A 21816-nucleotide genomic window follows, 5' to 3' on the forward strand; every position below is an offset into this window, starting at 1 on the left:
AAATGTAGACAGACATGGAGTCTGCTTCATTATACGTACGGTATGCAGTAGTCATTTATTTGCAGAGTTCTCATTCTAACCGAATGTGATTGGATTGATTGGTACGTGTATTTCGCTTATCTAGACTCAAAACCAATTCAGAGCGTCCTAGATTCATCTCACAAAACATGAAGTTCCTATGTACACTGCCATCCAGCTCGTCGGTAGGGTAATAATAATCTTTGAAGACCGTGAACAATTATCCGTTCTCACATCGATTTAAAAATAGCTTGTATTTTTTCGTATTCGTTTTTAACGTTAATTGGAAATCGGGCAATAGTTTGCTGTCGTGCCGGTTGGTCTGTGCAGTATTTGAGTCGTTTAGACGCCACCAAAAAGACAAAGATCCCCTGTGTAGTCTTCAACAGACTGTTGGGGCAAGTGTTGTTAAGCGAGTAGCACCTATGAAGGCCGGAACGTCACACGAGGGGGTGGGTGGCCAGCACCACGCCCGGTCGCCTTTGTCTCCCCCAGTGGCAATGTTTACACATCGTAGTCGGTACTCATTTGAGGCTGAGTCGACCTAGAGGAGGGCCAGGACCGATTCATATAAATCGTTGGCCGTGAGAGCGGGAATCGAACTGTTCTTCACCTGAGGACGGCTGCTTGCGATGTGGTCGAAACGTCGTGAGAATTATTTTATTATGTTTTATTTTATTATTTCCATTCTACGTGACTTTACCGAAAGAACCAAGAAGTCGTCACAGAGTCACGTGGCCGGGTGGGCGGAGCGTGGCCGGGTGGGCGGAGCGTGGCCGGGTGGGCGGAGCGTGGCCGGGTGGGCGGAGCTGACCTCGCGACCTCCGCGACCCGGAAGTAGTTGGAGGGGAGGAGGAGATACCTGCATCATGGCCGCGTCCTCACTGCGGCCACGCGTCTCCGCTCTCGGCCGGGTCGCGCTCCTCCTCCGCCGTCTCCCTGGCCCGTGCCCGCCCGTGTGAGTGCCCACCACCACCGCCTCCTCCTCCTGCCCCTTGTGTGAGGAACTTCCTGGGGCCTAGAGGGAAAGGAGGGACAGCCCCCCCCCCACCCCGTGCTCACTTGCACCTTGAATGACTTTCTGTTGGGTCTCCGTTCGGTGTTGCAGCTTTGAATGGCGAATTGCGGGGTTCTGTTGCAGGCGAGGCAGTGGAGAGGAGACAGTCTAGGCGAGGTTGACAGCGTCGTGCAGACAATACACACACGAGGCTGACACTATCGTACAGACAGCACATCCTTGACAGACAGTAAAGATGAGATTGCAGACGATGCACAGTACAGAAGAGACAGTGCAGACGAGACAGTATAGATGAGACTGACAGTACAGACGACACGGTAGAGAGAAGACATATACCGTACGGGTGAGACAGTATAGGCGAGATTGACAAAATAAGATGTATAAAGAAATAGCGAGTTCACTTAAGATTTATCGCTTAAAATTAATGGGGAAAAGTATTTAACGCGTGTCTGTTTTCCTCCAGTAAGGCAGTGTTACTAACTAATTTGTGTGCTTTTATTTGTTTTGGTGCACTATATTTCTTTAAATCGATAGGTTTCAACATTTTTGGTGTGGCGCCACCCCTCACACTCCCCCCATTCAAGACTGCTGGGCTCCTGCCCTTACTCATGCAACAATGTCACCACATAGTTCATGCGCGGTGGCCGGCATTAGTTAGGCAATCGGATTAAAGTGGATTTGTGCATTTTTTCCCCAATAATCCCACCCAGAGGTTGGGGAACCGCTGATTTAAAATCTGGATCTCTAAAGCGGAGTTTGTTGTTCCGTGCACTTCGCCCACCCGGCCAGACTGATGCAGGTGCGTGGCTCGCAGTACAACCCCCACTACCTGCCGCCAGACCCCATCGGGGAGCGCAGCCGCTTGCAACAGCAGCAACAGCAGCCCCCCGCGGAGCTGAGCGCGGAGGAGCAGGAGCTCGACCAGCTCAAGGCCGTGAGGCCCATCAAGGCGGCGCCGGCCAGCCTCACCAGCTCCGTGTTCTACGATGACACGGTCAGGTGAGAAAGCACCGCCGTCACGCTCTGCCTCCGCCGCCGGTAGAGAGAAGACATACCGTACGGGTGAGACAGTATAGGGGAGATTGACAAAATAAGATGTCGTATAAAGAAATAGCGAGTACACTTATGATTTAACGCATAAAATTAATGGGGGAAAGTATTTAACGCGTGTCTGTTTTCCTCCAAGAAGGCAGTGTTACTAACTAATTGTGTGCTTGTATTTGTTTTGGTGCATTATATTTCTTTAAATCGATAGGTTTCAACAATGTTGGTGTGGCGCCACCCCTCACACTCCCCCCATTCAAGACTGCTGGGCTCCTGCCCTTACTAGCCTGGTTTAGGGACCACTCTGGGTTAGGGGACACCCTGCTCCATAACAAGTATTCCCCATTGTTCTGTGTGTTGAGATACGGTTCCATGTAGATGCTATGTAAATCCAAATTGCTTTGTGTAACAAGATTTCTCATCACTCCAGGGACATTTCACTTATAATCGTGTGAAAATTGGGCGTACATTTTTCAAAGCCCCAAAACCTCATCTGGAGAGCTCTGTGCTGCCTTTTTCTGATGAGAGTGTACCTGGAGAAACGCTCTGTCCTCTGTTTAATGACATCTTTGATCCACAGCAAATTCATCAACATGCTGATGAAGGGTGGAAACAAGGTGCTGGCCAGATCCATCATGCAAGAGGTAAGGGAGCAACAGCCACAGTCCAGAGAAGTGACCACCCTCGCACGCCAAGACTCGCGGCCAGCGGGAAGCGCCGACAATTCAAATGGCACTCCCCCCGTTGTATGCAGACATTGGAGCTGATTAAGCGCAAGCAGCTGGAGACATACTATAAGACGCCGGAGCCCGAGCGAGACGCCATTGAGTGCAACCCCTACACCATCTTCCACACGGCCATGGAAAACTGCAAACCGGTCATCGGCCTTGTAACGGTCAAGAAGGGAGGAAAAAATTACCAGGTGAGAGGTCGATTGATACATGTCAGAGGACCGAGCTGACACCACTGAGAACCTGGTCACAAGTGACTCATAATGAGAACCAATAATGTTTTGTCTCCACGTAATTCAACTCAATGTTGGATTGAGAATTTAAAATGTTCAGTTAGATTTGCATGTACTGAATATACTCTTTGCAGGGCATGTAATAGATTGTGTCCCTAGCATGCAACAGAGGCCTTCTGATGTGATTTCAGAAGTAGTTGTGTGATGTGCTACAAACTACGAGAGTTCTGAATAATAACGTAAACATTGTAATATAATCAAGGGGAGGCAGTGCTGGGGTGTAGGAACAAAAATAAGATACAAGCTGGGACGACATCCACATTAACAAGCTTTAGTCCGATTTAAGTAATATACCACACGTTCTTTTTGCACAAAAGATGGAAGCTGCTTACATCGATCATTCCGTTGCATCCCACCTCTGCGCCATTATCATTCTCCACCCTCTCCCACTCCCACGGCGCCCACAGGTGCCGACACCGCTCAAGGACAACCGGCGGCGATTCCTGGCGATGAAGTGGCTCATCACGGAGTGCCGCGAGAGCAAGGCGCGCCGCTCGCTCATGCAGCAGCGGCTGTCCGTGGAGGTCCTGCGAGCGTTCACCAATGAGGGCAACGTCATCAAGCGCAAGCATGACCTGCACCGCATGGCCGAAGGCAACCGCGCGTTCGCGCACTACCGCTGGTGGTAGGGAGGGTGCCGATGCGAGCACCACTCGTCCGCCCACCAATATCCTCCGTCTCTGCACCGCCACCGCCATCGAGTGTTGTGGGAAGAAGGGGGCAGTGCAGCAAAGTCCATTGTTCTGTACCCCCCCTCCCCCATCTTCATCAATCTGCGATGACAGTGCACGGTGAAGTCCGGTTAAATAAGCCTCACTGCCTCCATAATGCGGGTAGACCCTCATCCGGCAGTGGCTTGACACGCAGTCTGTACGTGTGACAGTTGTGGCAAGTGACCTAAGCTATGATGGTAACTCCAGTAGTTTGGCGCTTGAGGATGCGCCGATCTCGGGGTTCGGCTGTGCGGCAACACGAACGATGGGAACAGACACTGACGTGCGCAGGGTTGCCACGGGAGAGTTCCATCATGGGAAGCAGAATATTTCACAATATCGGAAGAGGGGAGAGCTATGTGAGTGGTGTATCATTGCCTACAACTGCTAAAAGTCTGGGACTATTAATGTCACGGGAAGACGCAGACATTATCTGGGACAGCCACCTCAAAACGAGGACGATCCTGGGAAAACCAGGACAGGTGGCAACCCTGGCCATGCGGTACTGTCCAGGAGCCGCCCGTCCCAAAGCGTGGTGGTTATGGGTTGTAATTATGCATCGATTCATGATCGGTTCTCTGAACGTGCGATTCATTTAATTGAATAACGTGTGTCTAAGAATCGTGGTGTTTTCGATTCCTACATGCATGTAATAGGTTCACGTGATCATCCCCTGCAGTTGCTAGATGCCGCTACGTTCATCACATTGTAAAAAATATATATATAATCGAATCGCAATTCTGAATCGCGATAATTGAGTGGATTGCCGGCGAGATCATCGCTCTGCTCCTAATAGTTATCAGCAGCCACACGACTGCCCTGTGCCCTCTCTGTATTTACGGTCGATATTTTGTGTACTTTAATGTAACCTTGTTCCGCGTTTTGTTTTCACGTGTTCAAGTTATATTGTGGATTATAAATTTCTACCAAAATAAAACGCGGGAAAATTTTAAAGATTTTTTTTGTAGTGTTTTGTAAGGTGCAGTATCCATCTTATTCGGTTAAACAAATTATTTGATGCTGCTGATGTTGCTGCTGCGATGGCATTGGTGCACACGCACAACAACAAAAACTCAGCGTCTGTCAATCATTGTTATTGACATGTATTGAGTTATTCAGTTACAGATGAACTTCACATTAATTCAGATTTCCAATGGAGTCTTAAATCAGTATACCTAAAGATATCCAGAAGGCACCTGTAACATTTAGCGTTGGGTGAGAGTACAAGGGCTATGTTTAAAACGGGGGGTGGTGAAAAAATATATTGTACTCTACTACACTCCAAAGTCTACGCTCCCCACCTTCAATGGTCTGAACTGACCAGCGTGGTGAAGTATGGTGAAATAACCCCCACGACTTGCATGGTGTGCGGTTGGCAGATCCTCCATTCAACAGTGGATTACGGCAAGCGTTGTACATGGCTAGTTGTGCATCATTAGGCGTAGAAGGTTAAGAGGAGTGGGGAGTGATGGTACTTTGGAAGCATTAAACATTTGAGCAGAGTTTCCAATTGCCTTTTTGGTTTAACACGTATCAAGCTTTCACGACCAACGTTATCCATAAGAGGTGTTTGGGTTAGATCACGGAAATATAGATGCGTCGTTAATCCCGCCACCACCCGACAGCCAATCACTAAGGTTTGTCACGTAAACACAACATGCCAATTCGTTACTCGTTCGGCACACCCGGTGTGTTGGAGAGTAAACCCACAACATTTACAATTCGAGTACGACGTTTTGCCAGTAATTACAACTAGCATCATCAGGTAACAGCCAGAGATATAAATGTGATGTCACTTGTGAGCCAATGGGGGTGAGGGGGGTGGTTAAAGTATGCATATAAATTACAATGGATATCCCATTACCGGTTGAGTAATTCAAGGGGTAATCAACACACCATGTATGTACATCCTGCCGTTTTTAGAAAACGTTACGTGTGATACAATGATGGAATGTGACTGAACCAGATATATGGCTCGAATCATTCCCATGACTAATAAAACACACAGGCGTGGAGTTGTGACGAGTTACACTGCGGAATGCTGTTTTGATAAAAAAAAAGTTTAGCCGTGTGTTGCTGGCGTCATTGTCGAAACGTGAAGACAGCACATTCCTGCGGAGGGAGCTGGTAGGAACGTTGTGTTGCTCGGTCAATGGCCAGGGTCAACGGCGGCGTGGTGTATTCCGCAAATATGTCTGACTGTGGGGGCGGGCACAAGCCGGCGTGAGTAGGTTAAACGTTGAGTTTTATAAGGGCACCACGGGGTGACCAGCCCCTCCCCACCCAGCCCCACCCCTCCCACCCCCACCCAGCCCCTCCCCACCCTCCCCACTCAGCCCCTCCCTCCCCAAACAGCCCCTCCCTGCACGACGGACACAACAATCCCCTGTGGGCTGGTGTAACCAAGAGGTTCCTACCAGTAATATCCGCAAATAATCACGGAAACATCACCCCTCCATTGGCAGATTCGTGCCCCCAACCAGTTTTTTTTGTGTGCACGTGCCATCCAACCACCCCACCAAAACAAAATCCTTGCAGTGGATCCGCAGGCTGCGGCATGGACACCGTGCAGGAGAAATGTCGACTGAGCCTCGTGGAACGCCGGTGCCAACATTGCGGTGCCAGCCAACACGCGTGAGCTGACTACGCAGGACCGTGAGCCGATGACGACGGATTCTGAAATATCCTCAGGTGCCTTCATCCAGCCACAGCTGTCCGACAAGGGCGATGACGCAACCCAAGCAGCGGTTATCGCGCGAGTGCGTGATGACGTCATCACGCAGGGTAGCTCCTGTTGCACGATTACGTCATCGCCCATCAGGTGAAAGCAGGGGAGGTGCGTGCGTGATGACATCATCACGCAGGGTAGCTCCTATTGCGCGATTACGTCATCGCCTATCCCGATTCGGAGAAACGGGGGGGTAGGTGGGGGGTTAGGCGTGCGTGCGTGATGACATCATCACGCAAGGTAGCTCCTATTGCGCACACGTCATCGCCCATCTCGCTTCGGAGAAACGGGGGGGAGCGTGCGTGATTACATCATCACGCAGGGTAGCTCCTATTACGCGATCACGTCATCGCCCATCTCGCTCCGGGGGGGGGGATGCGTGCGTGCCGACGTCATCGCGCTGGGGGCGGAGGCCGTTGCCACGTTGCGCCGCCCTCAGGGTCCAGGTCGGAGTCGCGTGGGCGGTGGTGGCCGATCCCCTGGGGGGGTTACAGCGACACGCCGAGCGGACCGGGGCCACAGTGGGGTGGGGGGAGGCCCACGCCGGGAACAGAGCCGTGCCGGAGCTACGGCGAGACCGCAAGGGGATCGGGGCCACGGCGGAGCGGGGTCTCTGTGCGCCGAGACGAGAGGGTAGGGGGGGTACCAGGGCAGAGGGGGACCAGGGCAGAGGGGGACCAGGGACGAGCTGAGTATCATCGGACTGGGGTCACGGCGAACCAGAGTCTCAGCGAACCGAGCCCACAACCCCCGGGGTTCGATCATTATCTCATTCACAGCAGCGCTGCAGAGTTTGACGTAACAATAAAGATCGCGAGTGCGTTTCATTGGGACCTGTAACGAAATTGGCAAATGTAATTGATCGTCTCCGACCGTCGTCTCATCTTACGGCAAGCAAAGTGGGACCGCGGGGACCCCCCACAGGGGATCTTGTTCGATGGAGACATTCGAGAGCAGCAGCAGCAGCAGTAGCGCCGCGGGACAGGAGCGATGGATGGAGCAGCGCGACCTGGAGCGTGGTGAGTGAGGGAGCGCATCACCATCATCACCATCATCACCACCACCATCACCTTCACTACCACCATCACTACCACCACCACCACCATCATCACTACCATCATCATCATCACCACCATCATCACCAACATCATCATCACCATCACAACCATCATCACCACCACCACCATCACCTCCATCATCACCACCATCATCATCACCACCATCATCATCACCACCATCACCAACCACCACCACCACCATCATCATCACCAACATCATCATCACCATCACAACCATCATCACCACCACCACCATCACCTCCATCATCACCACCATCATCATCACCACCATCACCAACCACCACCACCACCATCATCACCACCACCATCATCACCACCATCATCACCACCACCATCACCACCACCATCATCACCATCATCACCACCACCATCACCTTCACTACCACCATCACTACCACCACCACCACCATCATCACTACCATCATCATCATCACCACCATCACCACCATCATCACCACCACCATCATCACCAACATCATCATCACCATCACAACCATCATCACCACCACCACCACCTCCATCATCACCACCATCATCATCATCACCACCATCACCACCATCACTAACCACCACCATCACCACCACCACCACCATCATCACCACCACCATCATCATCACCACCATCATCACCACCATCATCATCACCACCACCATCACCTTCACTACCACCATCACAACCACCATCACTACCACCACCACCACCATCATCACTACCATCATCACTACCATCATCATCACCACCATCACCACCATCATCACCACCACCATCATCACCAACATCATCATCACCATCACAACCATCATCACCACCACCACCACCTCCATCATCACCACCATCATCATCATCACCACCATCACCACCATCACTAACCACCACCACCACCATCACCACCACCACCATCATCACCACCACCATCATCATCACCACCATCATCACCACCATCATCATCACCACCACCATCACCTTCACTACCACCATCACAACCATCATCACCACCACCACCACCATCACCTCCATCATCACCACCATCACCACCATCATCATCATCACCACTATCACCACCATCACCAACCATCACCACCACCATCATCACCACCACCATCATCATCACCACCATCATCATCACCACCATCATCATCACCATCACAACCACCACCATCATCATCACCACCACCACCATCATCATCACCACCATCACCACCACCACCATCACCACCACCAGTCGTGCTCGATCCACTGCTGGATGAACGTCTCCCTACCCCTGCCGCAGCCCACCTCATCCTGCTCCCATCGTCTCCTCTCGGTCGCTTTGGTGCCATCGTCGGTGGCCGTTCAATCGATGGCGCGGTTCGTTCGTTGGCGCGCATCGACGGTGTATCGATAGATCGACGTTAATGTGCCGCGCTATTGAGGGGCTACTGATGTGGTGTTATCGATAGATCGACGTTAATTTGCCGTTCTATTGAAGGACTATTGATGTGGTGTTATCGATAGATCGACGTTAACGTGCCGTTCTATTGAAGGGCTATTGATGTGGTGTTATCGATAGATCGACGTTAATTTGCCATTCTATTGAGAGACTACTGATGTGGTGTTATCGATAGATCGACGTTAATGTGCCGTTCTATTGAAGGACTATTGATGTGGTGTTATCGATAGATCGACGTTAATGTGCCGTTCTATTGAAGGGCTATTGATGTGGTGTTATCGATAGATCGACGTTAATTTGCCATTCTATTGAGAGACTACTGATGTGGTGTTATCGATAGATCGACGTTAATGTGCCGTTCTATTGAAGGACTATTGATGTGGTGTTATCGATAGATCGACGTTAATGTGCCGTTCTATTGAAGGACTATTTATGTGGTGTTATCGATAGATCGACGTTAATGTGCCGTTCTATTTAAGGACTATTGATGTGGTGTTATCGATAGATCGACGTTAATGTGCCGTTCTATTGAAGGACTATTGATGTGGTGTTATCGATAGATCGACGTTAATGTGCCGTTCTATTGAAGGACTATTGATGTGGTGTTATCGATAGATCGACGTTAATGTGCCGTTCTATTGAAGGACTATTGATGTGGTGTTATCGATAGATCGACGTTAATGTGCCGTTCTATTGAAGGACTGTTGATGTGGTGTTATCGATAGATCGACGTTAATGTGCCGTTCTATTGAAGGACTATTGATGTGGTGTTATCGATAGATCGACGTTAATGTGCCGTTCTGTTGAGGGACTATTGATGTGGTGTTATCGATAGATCGACGTTAATGTGCCGTTCTGTTGAGGGACTATTGATGTGGTGTTATCGATAGATCGACGTTAATGTGCCGTTCTGTTGAGGGACTATTGATGTGGTGTTATCGATAGATCGACGTTAATGTGCCGTTCTATTGAAGGACTATTGATGTGGTGTTATCGATAGATCGACGTTAATTTGCCATTCTATTGAGAGACTACTGATGTGGTGTTATCGATAGATCGACGTTAATGTGCCGTTCTATTGAAGGACTATTGATGTGGCGTTATCGATAGATCGACGTTAATGTGCCGTTCTATTGAAGGACTATTGATGTGGCGTTATCGATAGATCGACGTTAATGTGCCGTTCTATTGAAGGACTATTGATGTGGTGTTATCGATAGATCGACGTTAATGTGCCGTTCTATTTAAGGACTATTGATGTGGTGTTATCGATAGATCGACGTTAATGTGCCGTTCTGTTGAGGGACTATTGATGTGGTGTTATCGATAGATCGACGTTAATGTGCCGTTCTGTTGAGGGACTATTGATGTGGTGTTATCGATAGATCGACGTTAATGTGCCGTTCTGTTGAGGGACTATTGATGTGGTGTTATCGATAGATCGACGTTAATGTGCCGTTCTGTTGAGGGACTATTGATGTGGTGTTAATCGATAGATCGACGTTAATGTGCCGTTCTGTTGAGGGACTATTGATGTGGTGTTATCGATAGATCGACGTTAATGTGCCGTTCTGTTGAGGGACTATTGATGTGGTGTTATCGATAGATCGACGTTAATGTGCCGTTCTGTTGAGGGACTATTGATGTGGTGTTATCGATAGATCGACGTTAATGTGCCGTTCTATTGAAGGACTATTGATGTGGTGTTATCGATAGATCGACGTTAATGTGCCGTTCTATTGAATGACTATTGATGTGGTGTTATCGATAGATCGACGTTAATGTGCCGTTCTATTGAAGGACTATTGATGTGGTGTTATCGATAGATCGACGTTAATGTGCCGTGCTATTGATGGACATCTACTGTTGTGGCGTTATCGTGGTGTGCTCTGGGACTGTTTTGCTATCTGCTGCCTCGCCTAAGCGCGATAAATCGGACTAAATGTACGTATTGTGTATTTATATTTAGTGCCTTTCCTTATGGCATTTTCTCACATTTTTTTGCACCCCCATAGCTCATCGGTTTCATCCAGTGTCATCTCACTTAAATAAAGACCCTTGGTTGTGATTGTGAGTGTGGTGGTGGTGGTGGTGGGGAGCGAATTCGGCCACCCGCGTTCCATTCCCAATCACGGCCACCAACACCGCTGGCGAATATCTGAACCGGTCCTGGGCTCTACCCTAGGTCGACTCGGCCTCAAATGATTATCCTGGTGCGGTGTGTAGTAAACATCGCCACTCGGGAGACAAAGGCGGCCGGGCGTGTGTTGCTGGCCACCCCCACCCCCTCTTTGTCATTGGGGTCATTGTTGAATGCTTCGCTAGTGACGAGGGTGCATTCCGGATTTTAGGGCTAGGCAGAGACAGGCAGGCGCATATCTCAAATAACTCGACGCGGTCACAATGAGTGGCCCTGAATTAGATATATTATCCTGTACAGGTCCCCCTCCCTCGCTTTATGCGGTAGTTGGTAGTAGATGCGTGCCAAAAAAAATGTGGGCGCACAAAACGAAACCGCACAAAACGAGACAACTGCCTGCCTAGCCGCGAGCGCGCACAGTGTACACACAATGTTGTCCCACGTTCTCCGATTAGCATGGTTGGCTACGTACGGTACGAAGGAAGTTCTATGTACAGGGACGCAAGGATCTATTTTCAACCGGGGTATGCAAGTTACGACTGTGCTTCCTCTCTCCTTCCTCCCGACTCCCTTTTACTGAAATAGCAACGGATGTGTTTAACCCGTATACAACAGTACGTAGGCTATAACTATATTATCTTAGTTGCACAGTGTGTTTGGTTTAGAGGAAGACAGTCTCACCACAGTGACATTATTAATAAAAAATATATATTGAAAGGTACAATACTCACAATTAACTTATCATGCGTTTTGCTTTCATGCCGGCTCCATCGGTCTAGGATTGTCTCACAACGTTATGCTGCTAAATTGATAAGATAGCCACAGATAAGTTAATTGTGCTTGGTACATAGTAGACCGCAGGTATTTTTTTATTAATATATATATTTTTAAAGTTTTATCTTGATTTTGGGCCTCCTTGTGACCGACTGGGCCCCTATGCGTCGCACAACGCTGCACAATAACCTTGTTCAATGGCAGGGATTGATTTGCACCCAGAGCTTGTACTATTGTGTTGAACTTTATGACAATATATTTCACAGTTTTGACAATATTACCAAGGCTGACCTGAGAAATGTGTTTTATTGTGGAAAGAGTGACAATCTTAACTGTGATAGTATAGAAAGTCTAGGTGGGATAGCATACATTACACTACATATAAATGTAACGGTTTTATTGCCTTCCTGCCAAATTACCTGTCACAATTTCAATGAACGCTTTAACTAAACTCAGTTATGCCCGAGGCTGTTGTACACGGATTATTTACGAGTGTGACAGGATTTATATCAAAGCACAACGTACTTTATAAATGTTCTGTCCTGTTTGCAGTAAGTTTTGGCGTGGGTTTCGTGTAAATATTTTGTTGTTTTTGCTCGTGTTCGTTTGCACATTCCGATCCGTGTGACATCCGGTAACTGCCATCACTGCCGACGTCCTTGGGCTTGTGGTCTTCCTTGTAAAAGAGCCGGTTTAGTTCGGTGGACCTTGGCAGCTGAAATACAGTCCCGAGTCTCAATTTGAAAATCGATGGAGCGGCAGCCGAGGGAGAGGGGGAACGCCTGAGAGGGGGCGGGGCGTGCCACGGAGATGGAGCGATGGAATCGGCACTTTGCGCAGGTGCTTCGGAGAGCAATGCGTGAGAAAACAACGCGAGATTGTGACTGTTTTGGGGAAGGTTTTTCGTCCAGCAGTGGATTGATCATGGATGATGATGATAATATACTGTTGTCATGCGGGGGTACTGCTTTGGAAATTGCCAATTGTTGGGCACTTTTGACATTTGATTTGCGAGCGTTGTGTAACATGTGCTTAACGGCACTGGGGCGTTCCAGAAAACCCTGTGTATTTAACTGGCTTTGTGTTCATGTAATGCGATAGGACTACTGTCCCCGCAGATGTGGGACAAGAAAAACAGTTTTACCTACTACTGCCCCTCAGCATAAAGCCTAACCATGAATCCTAACTGCAAACCCAGACCTCAAACCCCAACACCGAACCAGAACTTTGTTTATTTGCAGCATCTGCAGGGACAGTCGTAGTCCCAGTCCAATATCCAAGCGTGCTTGGCCATTTGTAAAGACGGATTTTCGTTTTGTTATTTGACAAATCCTGTGGGATTTAAATTACCGTTCTCGTGATTGTGCAACTACTTAACATACCAGCCTGAATATTAGTCCATTCATTCAGTAATCCCCGAACTAGTGTTTATAATCCTCGAGAATATTTATCAAGGAAAGGCTCGGCAAGTCTCAAGACACTTTTTTTCACGAGGTGCCTGTGCCGTGTCGGCTTTGGCCAATTCCATTTTTGAAGGAGTCCTCTTTTGCCAACTGCCGTGGATGTAAACATAACAACGTTTCTGCCTTCCCAACGCAACACTTTCAACCAGAATCTGCATTATGGACTCGCAATACAGGAAAGTCTCACTGAGCCTCAATGGTCCATTTTCAGCAAGCAGGTTCTTGCATTGGCACGTGTGGCCAATTCCACTAACGAGCGCTCGAGTGAAATACCCAGCGATACTGCATTGCTCGTCAGCGACGCTTTCCCTGTGTGCGGTGAAAGTGAGTCGGCTAGTGCAGGGGTCGGCACACCACGGCTCCGAAGCTGCATGCGGCTCTTTAAGGACTGCTTCGTGACGTTATTCACATGCATTGCGGCTCTTAAAATATTGAGTTATTTACCGAATTATTTGGGTTTCCAACCCCTGGGCTAGTGAGTTAAACGCATTTAGCCACGTTCCCCGAGTTTGTGAAGTTGGCTGCTATTCGTTGGCATACAACTCATCTAGAGTGCAACTTTGTTCTTGCAAACACAAGCTCACTCATTATTGGCCTCACTGCTAATAAAATCACACTGAGGCTGTATTGATCCAGAGGAGCGCATTCCGCACGGTGAAATGTCTGTTTCGCATGACGCCGCTAAACCCCCGCCGGGGACCGATGCTCGGCCCACGGGGGCTCCAATCACAACGCCGAGCCGGTGATGCCGAGCAAAGCACCGTGGGTAGACGCCTCTGTGTGCTCGTGCTCAGATGTGAAACACCGGCGGGCGCTAATGGGACGTGCTGGCCCGCAGAGGCTCCAATCCCAACGCCGAGCCAGTGATGCCGAGCAAAGCACCATGGGTAGACGCTTCTGCGCGCTCGCGCTCAGTTGTGAAACACCGACGGGCGCTAACGGTACGTGTGTGTGCGTGCATGCGTGTTGCGTGTGTGTGTTCCATGCTGTGGTGTGTGCAGACTTGCAGCTCGCTGCCGAGCTCGGGAAGTCACTGCTCGAGAGGAACAAGGAGCTGGAGTGTTCCCTGCAGCAGCTGTACATCACCAACCAGGACCACGTGCTGGAGATCGAGGTGGGCAACGTGCGTGTGTCTGTCGCGCCGTGCGTGTGTCTGCCGCGCCGTGCGCGTGTCTGTCACGCGTGTGTCTGTTGCGCCGTGCGCGTGTCTGTCACGCGTGTGTCTGTTGCGCTGTGCGTGTCTTCCGCGCCGTGCGTGTGTCTGCCGCGCCGTGCGTGTTTCTGCTGTGCTATGCGTCTTGTCGCGCTGTGTGTGTGTCTGTCATGCCCAGGTGTGCCGTGATAAAGGTGTCGGTTCACGTGGCAAAATCTACCACATTGTGTGGATTCGTGATTTCTCGTTTTATTTCTGCACTATTCTTGCGGGTGATGGCAGCAATATGTTCAGATGCCAATGTCGAAGTCTGCTGGCCATGACAAGAGGGCTTCAGGAGAGAGTTGGTGTAGGAGGAATGTTAAAGCCAGGAGGTGCGATATTTGGGTCTCGAATGAGGTGTTTTAAAACATATTTCTAGAAATGTTCAATGAACATTGCAGCCAGTACAATTGCAAAAAGTGCTTCTTGAGGTATCTTCTTGGTTCGTTATAATAACAATTATAACATTTAATTAACCATCTAATAAGCAGCTAGTCTGAGGACTCCTACTCAGGAGGAGGGTCCTGCATTGGGATGTTTGGCTAGTTTTATGTGCGGCTGGAAACCGGAGTACCTAGAAAAAGTCCACTCATAATGTGATAAGATCACTCTCTCAGCCCAAACACAAGGTTTCATGAACCTACTTACTGTTCTACCATCCCCTTCACTGATACGGTTTTCACCAGGTACAAGTGGAGAGTATGTATACAGTGCACACGTGACGTGTTTTTGAGCAAAGCATGCAAAGTGCGTTCGATATCATCAGCTCTGGGAGGCTAAGCAGTCTCGAGCCTGGTTGGGAGAAGACCGCCTTATGGGTGGGTTTTCTCCTGACACGACAGTTTTCTCCCGCAAGATGACAAACTCATTAAATGGAATCGCCCAAACTTGCCAAGGCTTTCATATTTACCGCGTGCGGCACCCGGCCAACGCTCGGTGCAGCAGTAAAACTTCTCAACGGCGCGAGTTCTACCCTCGCTCACAAGGGGAGGAGGCATTGGTGGAGCCGCACGGGAAGTAGTGCATGTCTGTGTGTGCGTAAAGTCGCGTCGGCGATAAGCGAGCCGTCAAACGTGAAGTGCAAACACCGGGGTTTTTTATCGCTTATGACAGTTTATTGCTTCAGACGGCAACAATTCGGGTGTCAAAGGGCACTGATTGGTGAACACCGGTGTGCTCGTGCGATGGGGGGTCCAAGGTGAAGGTTGCGCCGTGGAGATTGCGGCCTTTCCCAGGCTCCTGCGTCCCCCACGGTGTCCGTTCGGCTTTGGGAAGAGCGCCCAAGTCCATCGTTGTGCGGAAGATTAAGGGGATTTATTGTCACGTTTGCAGAAACAAGTTTGAGCTGAAGCTGCTTCAGATTGGTTGTTGTTGCGGAAAAAAACGTCCTGATTGCGTGTTGGCACAACTGTTCGGCGCACAGGAGGCAGAAGAGAAGGAAGCAGAAGGGGCAATTTGCCCCAGGCTTCACACAAAAGAGGGCCCTGACAACGGACCTGTTTTCTTTTTGTTGCTTTTGATTTAGGGGGCCTCACATAGCCTCCAGCCCCCAGGCCTTGAGACTCCAGGAACCTCTCCATGGCCCTGATTAGGCATGCAGTTATTCAGCCTGTACCACCCAGTGGCTCGATAAATGTTCACGTTTAGACGTTTAGAGGTCTCGATTCGATTCAAGAATCTAAAAATTTTTTACATATTGTTTTGTCCGGCACAAAGTTCGCTAAACAATCATCGATATCTGTTTAAGGGACACAACTGGAATGGACAGGAGAATACACGTACATAGTTATTGAAGGGAGACCAAGATGAAAATACTGAAATGAAAAGGTGGATGACAGCCGACGAACTGAAGAAAAAGCATCATCACAGGGTTTCTTGAAGAGGAAAGTTTTCAATCGTGGTGTCTCGCCTTCTATAATATATGGATTAGATGGAGCAAATTTCTTCTTCTTTGCAAGCTTGGTGTTACACCGAGATATATAGAGAGCATAGCGTGGATTTGAGAAACATGCAGAGTAAAGGTATAATATTTGACTATTAATTAAAATAAGTGGGCTTTGGCAGGACACATCTCTAGAAGGTGTATGCATGTTGAACTTCTTTCGCATCGTACGTAGCCAACCTTGCTTGATGGCCAGTGGATGAGAATAACTACCTATGTGGCAGCTAAAGGAGGAGGTCTCCCATGGAGTTGGGAGTGGTGGGAGCTGCTCATGTGCAGGTCCTGGGGGAGGCTTTCCTCTAATAGTGGATTGATCATGGCTGATGGTAATGACGATGGAAATGTTGTTTCCTGCATTTGCTGAAAAGGCACCAATGAGCATAGCTTCTACATGCAATTTTCATAAATATTAAATCACCGATACTTACATGTATGACATGATGCGCGTAGCGTGAGTTTACGGATCGCTTTCAATAAAATTATCTGTGCGGCATTATGCGGTTCTCTGAAACGAACGGTCTCTGTCGTCACGGCCAGGACAAGCATTCATTATGAACGACCTCGCTCGGCTTTCAGTGAAACCATTGTGTTAGCAAATGAATAATTGAGAATCATGCAAGACTTGGGGAATCAGCCTCGCCATTGCCACGGTGACCTGGCGGGCGGGGAATTATTATTTTTTTCTGATCTCGACAGTTCGTTAATTGTCACTTAACGAGCAGCCGGAGTTTCACGATGAGCTCGGGCTCATCTCCTCTGTAGCCTCCGTCTGTGCTTGTGGCTCCCTGGGAAAGCCACGCGGTTAAGAACCACGACCATCCATTTACGCGACTTGACAGACGGCAACGGTGGTGTCGCGTGCGCATGTGAACCTGGCATTGTGAAGGCAGCGAGAGTTCAGATGGATCACGCGCATTTTTGCGACTCTCCTATTGGGGCGTCGAGATTCCTATTCCCTGGCTGCCCAAGAGAAGGTGGTGTACAGCAAATTTGGATTAATTTCATCTGTTCCTTGCTGCCCTATGGTCTCCTCCCACATGGCTAAAAACTCTTAACACAAAATGCAGGACCCCCCTAAAGAAAGGGTCCTCATACTCGGTTTGGCTTCCTGGGTAATTAAACTATAACTATTAAACTACACTTTTATTTTTTACCAGGTAAGGCCCACTGACTATCACAAATGATAGCTCAACGAAGTGGCTTATGTGGAAATTTCTAACAGCCAAATACTCCAAATTAATTATTATTAAAGGTACCGAGTGAGAGCAAAAGTCACGATCCACAAGTGGGCGGGCAGTCTGTATGAGTGAGAGAGATGCGGTGGGACGTGGTTGGGGGGGGTGGAAGCCGGGGGCACAGTGACCCCAATCTGACTACTGTTCCTCCACCCCCCCACCCCCCTTGCTTGACCAATCGCCTGTGCAGCACCTGACAAGGCAGCTGGAGCTTCTGCGCGAAAACGGCGAGCGACACGCGCAGGTGTACGAGCACCTGGACGTGGCGTCACGTGACCTCGAGCTCGCCAACCGCCGGCTGCTGCTGGAGGGACGCAACTCGCAGCAGAGGATAGCCGGGTAGGCACCGCCACCGTTACCGCCACCGTTACCGTCACCGTCACCATCATCACCATCGTCACCGCTGTGGCACAATATGCTCCAACGCGAATGGAAAACTGCGCGGTCGTTGTCATCGTCGTTGTCATCGTCGTTGTCGTCGTCATCATCGTCGTCATCATTGTCGTCATCATTGTCGTCGTCATCATCGCCATCATCATCATCATCATCTCGCAGTCACGACCACTTGGGAAGAGGGTCTTCGTCCAGCAGTGGATCTATTGTCGCTGATGATGATAATCATGTTTTCAGTTTTTGTTCCACCATCACACATTCCGCTTGACAGGAGGTGATGGGTGGGGCTCGGTGATGTCATCGGCATGATCAGTCTCATCACGCTGGGCATGGCTTGTGGGGGGTTTCCGGCCTTCATTTTTAAAGGGGTTCAAGTAATCGACCACAAATAAAGTAGATTTACGATTTTTTGTCGATTTATTGACCTCATAATTTAATAGTCCCAGCTCTACAGTTTATTTAGTTCTGGGGTGGAGCAGCAGTACAATGATCTCTGCACCACATTGTGAACTCAGCCACCTGAGTTCTGTTCCTTTGGCATCGGTTGTAGTCGATTACAATCTTTAGTCAAGGAATCAACTTGATGGACTCATCCCCGCAGCCCTAGAGAGCGAGTGCCTGACCGTAGCATGACGTGCGTATGCGCGTGTGCGGCGGCGGCGCAGGCTGTCGGAGCAGGTGGAGGGCCTGCAGGCGCAGGTGGAGGAGCTGCAGAAGCAGCTGGAGGAGCTGCGCAGGTCCGGCGAGGCGAGCGTGCGGCGCGAGAAGCGCGAGCGCCGACGCACGGTGCACGGCGTGCCGGTGCTGCACGACATACGGAGGCAAGCTCGCCAACGCACACGCCAACGCACACGCACACACACGTCAACGCACACGCGCATACTCCGATTGATGCTCCTGCTGTTGTGGAGTGACTCATGCAGCCAGCTATGGCTGCAGGGTTTTGGTAGTGCATGTTGTTTATGCCATTTATTTTGAAAATTCCGTCACAGTTCCTATGATCACTGTTTCATTGCTTTCATGGCTTTATTTTGGTGAGTTCGAAAAGTGTATTGGTTTAGCCATGTTTTTTTGTTGTAGTACAGAGTTAGACTGATGGCCTTAATCTAAGTTGTCTTGTGGTTGTTGTTTGTTGTTTGACTTGCATCCCACTGGGATTTTTGCACACAGCGTTGGTGTACGGTGATTTTTTTTCTGCAATATTTTGCTGTCTTTTCTTGGATTTTCTGTTTGCACTTAGTCACATAGTCACTTTAAGATGTTTTTTGTTCGTGTTTTAGTTTTTTGTTTGTTGCGGTTGCACCCGATTCAAGAGCCGAACGGCTCACAGCGCTATACCTAATAAATGAACTTGAACTTGAACGCGAGGACTATTTAGGATCTTTTTTACAATGTGATTTTGATGACGACGGTGATGATCGTCCGCCGTTTGTTGCCACCGACAGGTATTTGGGAACGGAGCGCGTGTCGGCCGACATCCTGGCGAGCGGCCAGGACAGCGGCGCTGACCAGCGGGAGAGTGAGGTGCAGCGCCTGCAGCGCTCGGTCAAGTCTCTCAGCGCCAGCCTGGCTCGCGAGCGGGAGCGGCGCGGAAACCTGGACCTGGAGCTCGCACTGGCGCTGGCGGAAAACTCCGACATGGACCAGCGCCTCGTTGACCTGGAGCCCTGGCTGGAGCGCACCCAGGAGCTGGAGAAGGAGCTGCTGGAGATGAGCCGGATCCGGCTGTCCGAGGGCGAACGCCTGCAGCGGCTGCTCGCGACGGCGGAACTGGCGGCCGAATCTTTGCTGAACGGGGACCGTGGCGTGGGCGACATGGATATCGCGAAGCTGCAGAGCCTGCTGGGACACCCCGAAGCCGACACGGGGTCCAGCGCCGGGAGCTGCCGGGAGCTGGGGGGCGGCACCGACGGGGACAAGACCGCGGCGCGCCATGCCCACGGCTCCGTGGACGAGCCAGGTCCCACAGCCAGGGGTCCCGTGTCCATCCTGAGCGAGGTGAGCGAGCAGTACGCCGCGCTGCAGGCTCGCTACGAGGATCTCCTGGCCAGGATGCACGACCGGAGTGCGAGCCTGCAGCACCGCGCCGTCCAGACCGGCTCCGCCCACTCGGTCGGGCGGAGCAGGGAGATCGCTGTCGCCGCCGCCACCCAGGCAACCGCCGAAACCTCGGACGTCCCGGGAAGCTGGGCGGACATCGGCACGGCGGCTGATTGCGGTGCTTCACACCGTCCCGACGAACTCCCCCGCCGCGAAGAGCCTGCGAGCGGAAGCGCCGCGTTTGATGCCGCAGGAGCCGGCAGTGCGGTAGCGCCGTGCGCGGAGCACGGCGCCGCTCGCGCCCTCGAGCGCGAGGCCCGGAGCGACACGCCCGCCGGTCCTCGCCGACGCGCCGCGTCAAGCGATGGCAGCCGGAGCGCGGGCGAGGCGTGTCCCGGCGGCGGTGCCCGCGGGGAGCCGGCGGAGAGAGCGGCAGCGGACGTGGTGGTGCAACACGTCCAGAGGGCGGAGCGGGGCGAACAGCCCGAGTACAAGGCACTGTTCCAAGAGATTTTCATGCACATTCGGAAAACCAGGGAGGACATTTGTGCTGCCAAGGCTTTGAGGGGCACTCCCAGGCCCCAGCACTCATAACGCTGTCTCTCCATTCAGGTGTAACCGAAGGTGGCGCATTGATAGATGCAGTGAAAGCTTGGATATAAGCACAGCCCTTGGGAGCTGATATCCAAAGTAGTGTGTTCGTATCAGAAGTTGCCCATCCCCCCCCCCCCCAACCAGTGCAACGTAAGCATGTGTTGCTCATGTTAGTTGTGGTTATATTCAGTTTATACTGTATTTCTAAGCAGTGATGTAAGAAGGTATCCCAACACTGAACAATTAACACTGCAAATGATTCATTTGGGATTACACATGGCAACCATTGCCCCGACTGCAAAAATTTGGCAAGTCCCTCCTGGAAAAGTGAGGCCTTCCTTTGCAAACAAAAATAATACCGGGGTGGGCGGGCGGGTGAATCTTCTCCGTACCGAACGAAAGCTCTGCAGCGTGGTTCTGTTGTAAGGCAGTGCTGCTACTGCTGCTGATGATGGTGGTGACTTTAGATTTTTGCTTTACACGTACTGCCCACACAGCCCCTGCTGTGTTGTGAACCAAAATCAGTTATCATCAAGTTACTTGTTATTGTTATTTTTGACACTTAAAAGAGTGCGGTAAAGGTTTCCACCAAGTGTTGAAACCAACCAGGTCACTAATTCATTCATAACGAATGCAAATGTCTAACAAAGCAGTAATTTATTTGTATTAATTTATTGTGAAATTAAAATGCAGGTATTTCTTTAAGTTTGTAGAGAAATGTTTATCTGCAGACTTGTAATGAACATGAACAGCATCAGACCATGCGTAGGTACAAACAAAATGCTACATCGTGTGAAAGTAAATTAAGTTGAATAATTTGAGGTTCTTTAAAAATTATTACTGTGTACACTGCCTATACACATAAATGTATAAAAGCGCAGAGTCTGGTGTCATGCATATCTGGACTTCTCTCAGTGGCTTGGGTGGCGGCGGTGGAGGGGGCGGCACACGGGATCGCACACGCTGGTGACGTGGAGCGTAGACGC

The 21816-nt window shown here is 50.2% G+C and overlaps 2 protein-coding genes across 2 annotated transcripts; both read left to right on the forward strand.

Moving 5' to 3' along the window:
• Window positions 1–833: 833 nt before the first annotated feature.
• On the forward strand, window positions 834–4129 carry MRPS7 (mitochondrial ribosomal protein S7). Its single transcript, XM_078867429.1, has 5 exons — window positions 834–976; window positions 1826–2035; window positions 2661–2724; window positions 2835–3002; window positions 3512–4129. Exons 1-5 carry the CDS (start codon window positions 888–890, stop codon window positions 3731–3733), a joined length of 753 nt encoding a protein of 250 aa, XP_078723555.1. The 5' UTR covers window positions 834–887; the 3' UTR covers window positions 3734–4129.
• A 3083-nt stretch (window positions 4130–7212) lies between these two features.
• Window positions 7213–21203, forward strand: LOC144940922 (cerebellar degeneration-related protein 2-like). The gene is made up of 5 exons (XM_078867430.1): window positions 7213–7564; window positions 14433–14545; window positions 17994–18142; window positions 18862–19017; window positions 19642–21203. Exons 1-5 carry the CDS (start codon window positions 7483–7485, stop codon window positions 20828–20830), a joined length of 1689 nt encoding a protein of 562 aa, XP_078723556.1. The 5' UTR covers window positions 7213–7482; the 3' UTR covers window positions 20831–21203.
• The last annotated feature ends 613 nt before the right edge of the window (window positions 21204–21816 follow it).

The sequence above is a fragment of the Lampetra fluviatilis genome, chromosome 23 (genome assembly GCF_964198595.1).
Source record: "Lampetra fluviatilis chromosome 23, kcLamFluv1.1, whole genome shotgun sequence".
In the NCBI taxonomy this organism is placed as follows: Eukaryota; Metazoa; Chordata; class Hyperoartia; order Petromyzontiformes; family Petromyzontidae; genus Lampetra; species Lampetra fluviatilis.

Excerpts from the sequence above, each read along its gene's own strand:
- LOC144940922 (XM_078867430.1), top strand. The coding sequence starts at position 7,483 with ATGGAGACATTCGAGAGCAGCAGCAGCAGCAGTAGCGCCGCGGGACAG. Across the intron at positions 7,565-14,432 it reads GCAGCGCGACCTGGAGCGTG|ACTTGCAGCTCGCTGCCGAG; the intron begins GTGAGTGAGGGA and ends TGGTGTGTGCAG. Across the intron at positions 14,546-17,993 it reads ACCACGTGCTGGAGATCGAG|CACCTGACAAGGCAGCTGGA; the intron begins GTGGGCAACGTG and ends TCGCCTGTGCAG.
- MRPS7 (XM_078867429.1), top strand. The coding sequence starts at position 888 with ATGGCCGCGTCCTCACTGCGGCCACGCGTCTCCGCTCTCGGCCGGGTC. Across the intron at positions 2,036-2,660 it reads TTCTACGATGACACGGTCAG|CAAATTCATCAACATGCTGA; the intron begins GTGAGAAAGCAC and ends TTTGATCCACAG. Across the intron at positions 2,725-2,834 it reads CCAGATCCATCATGCAAGAG|ACATTGGAGCTGATTAAGCG; the intron begins GTAAGGGAGCAA and ends CGTTGTATGCAG.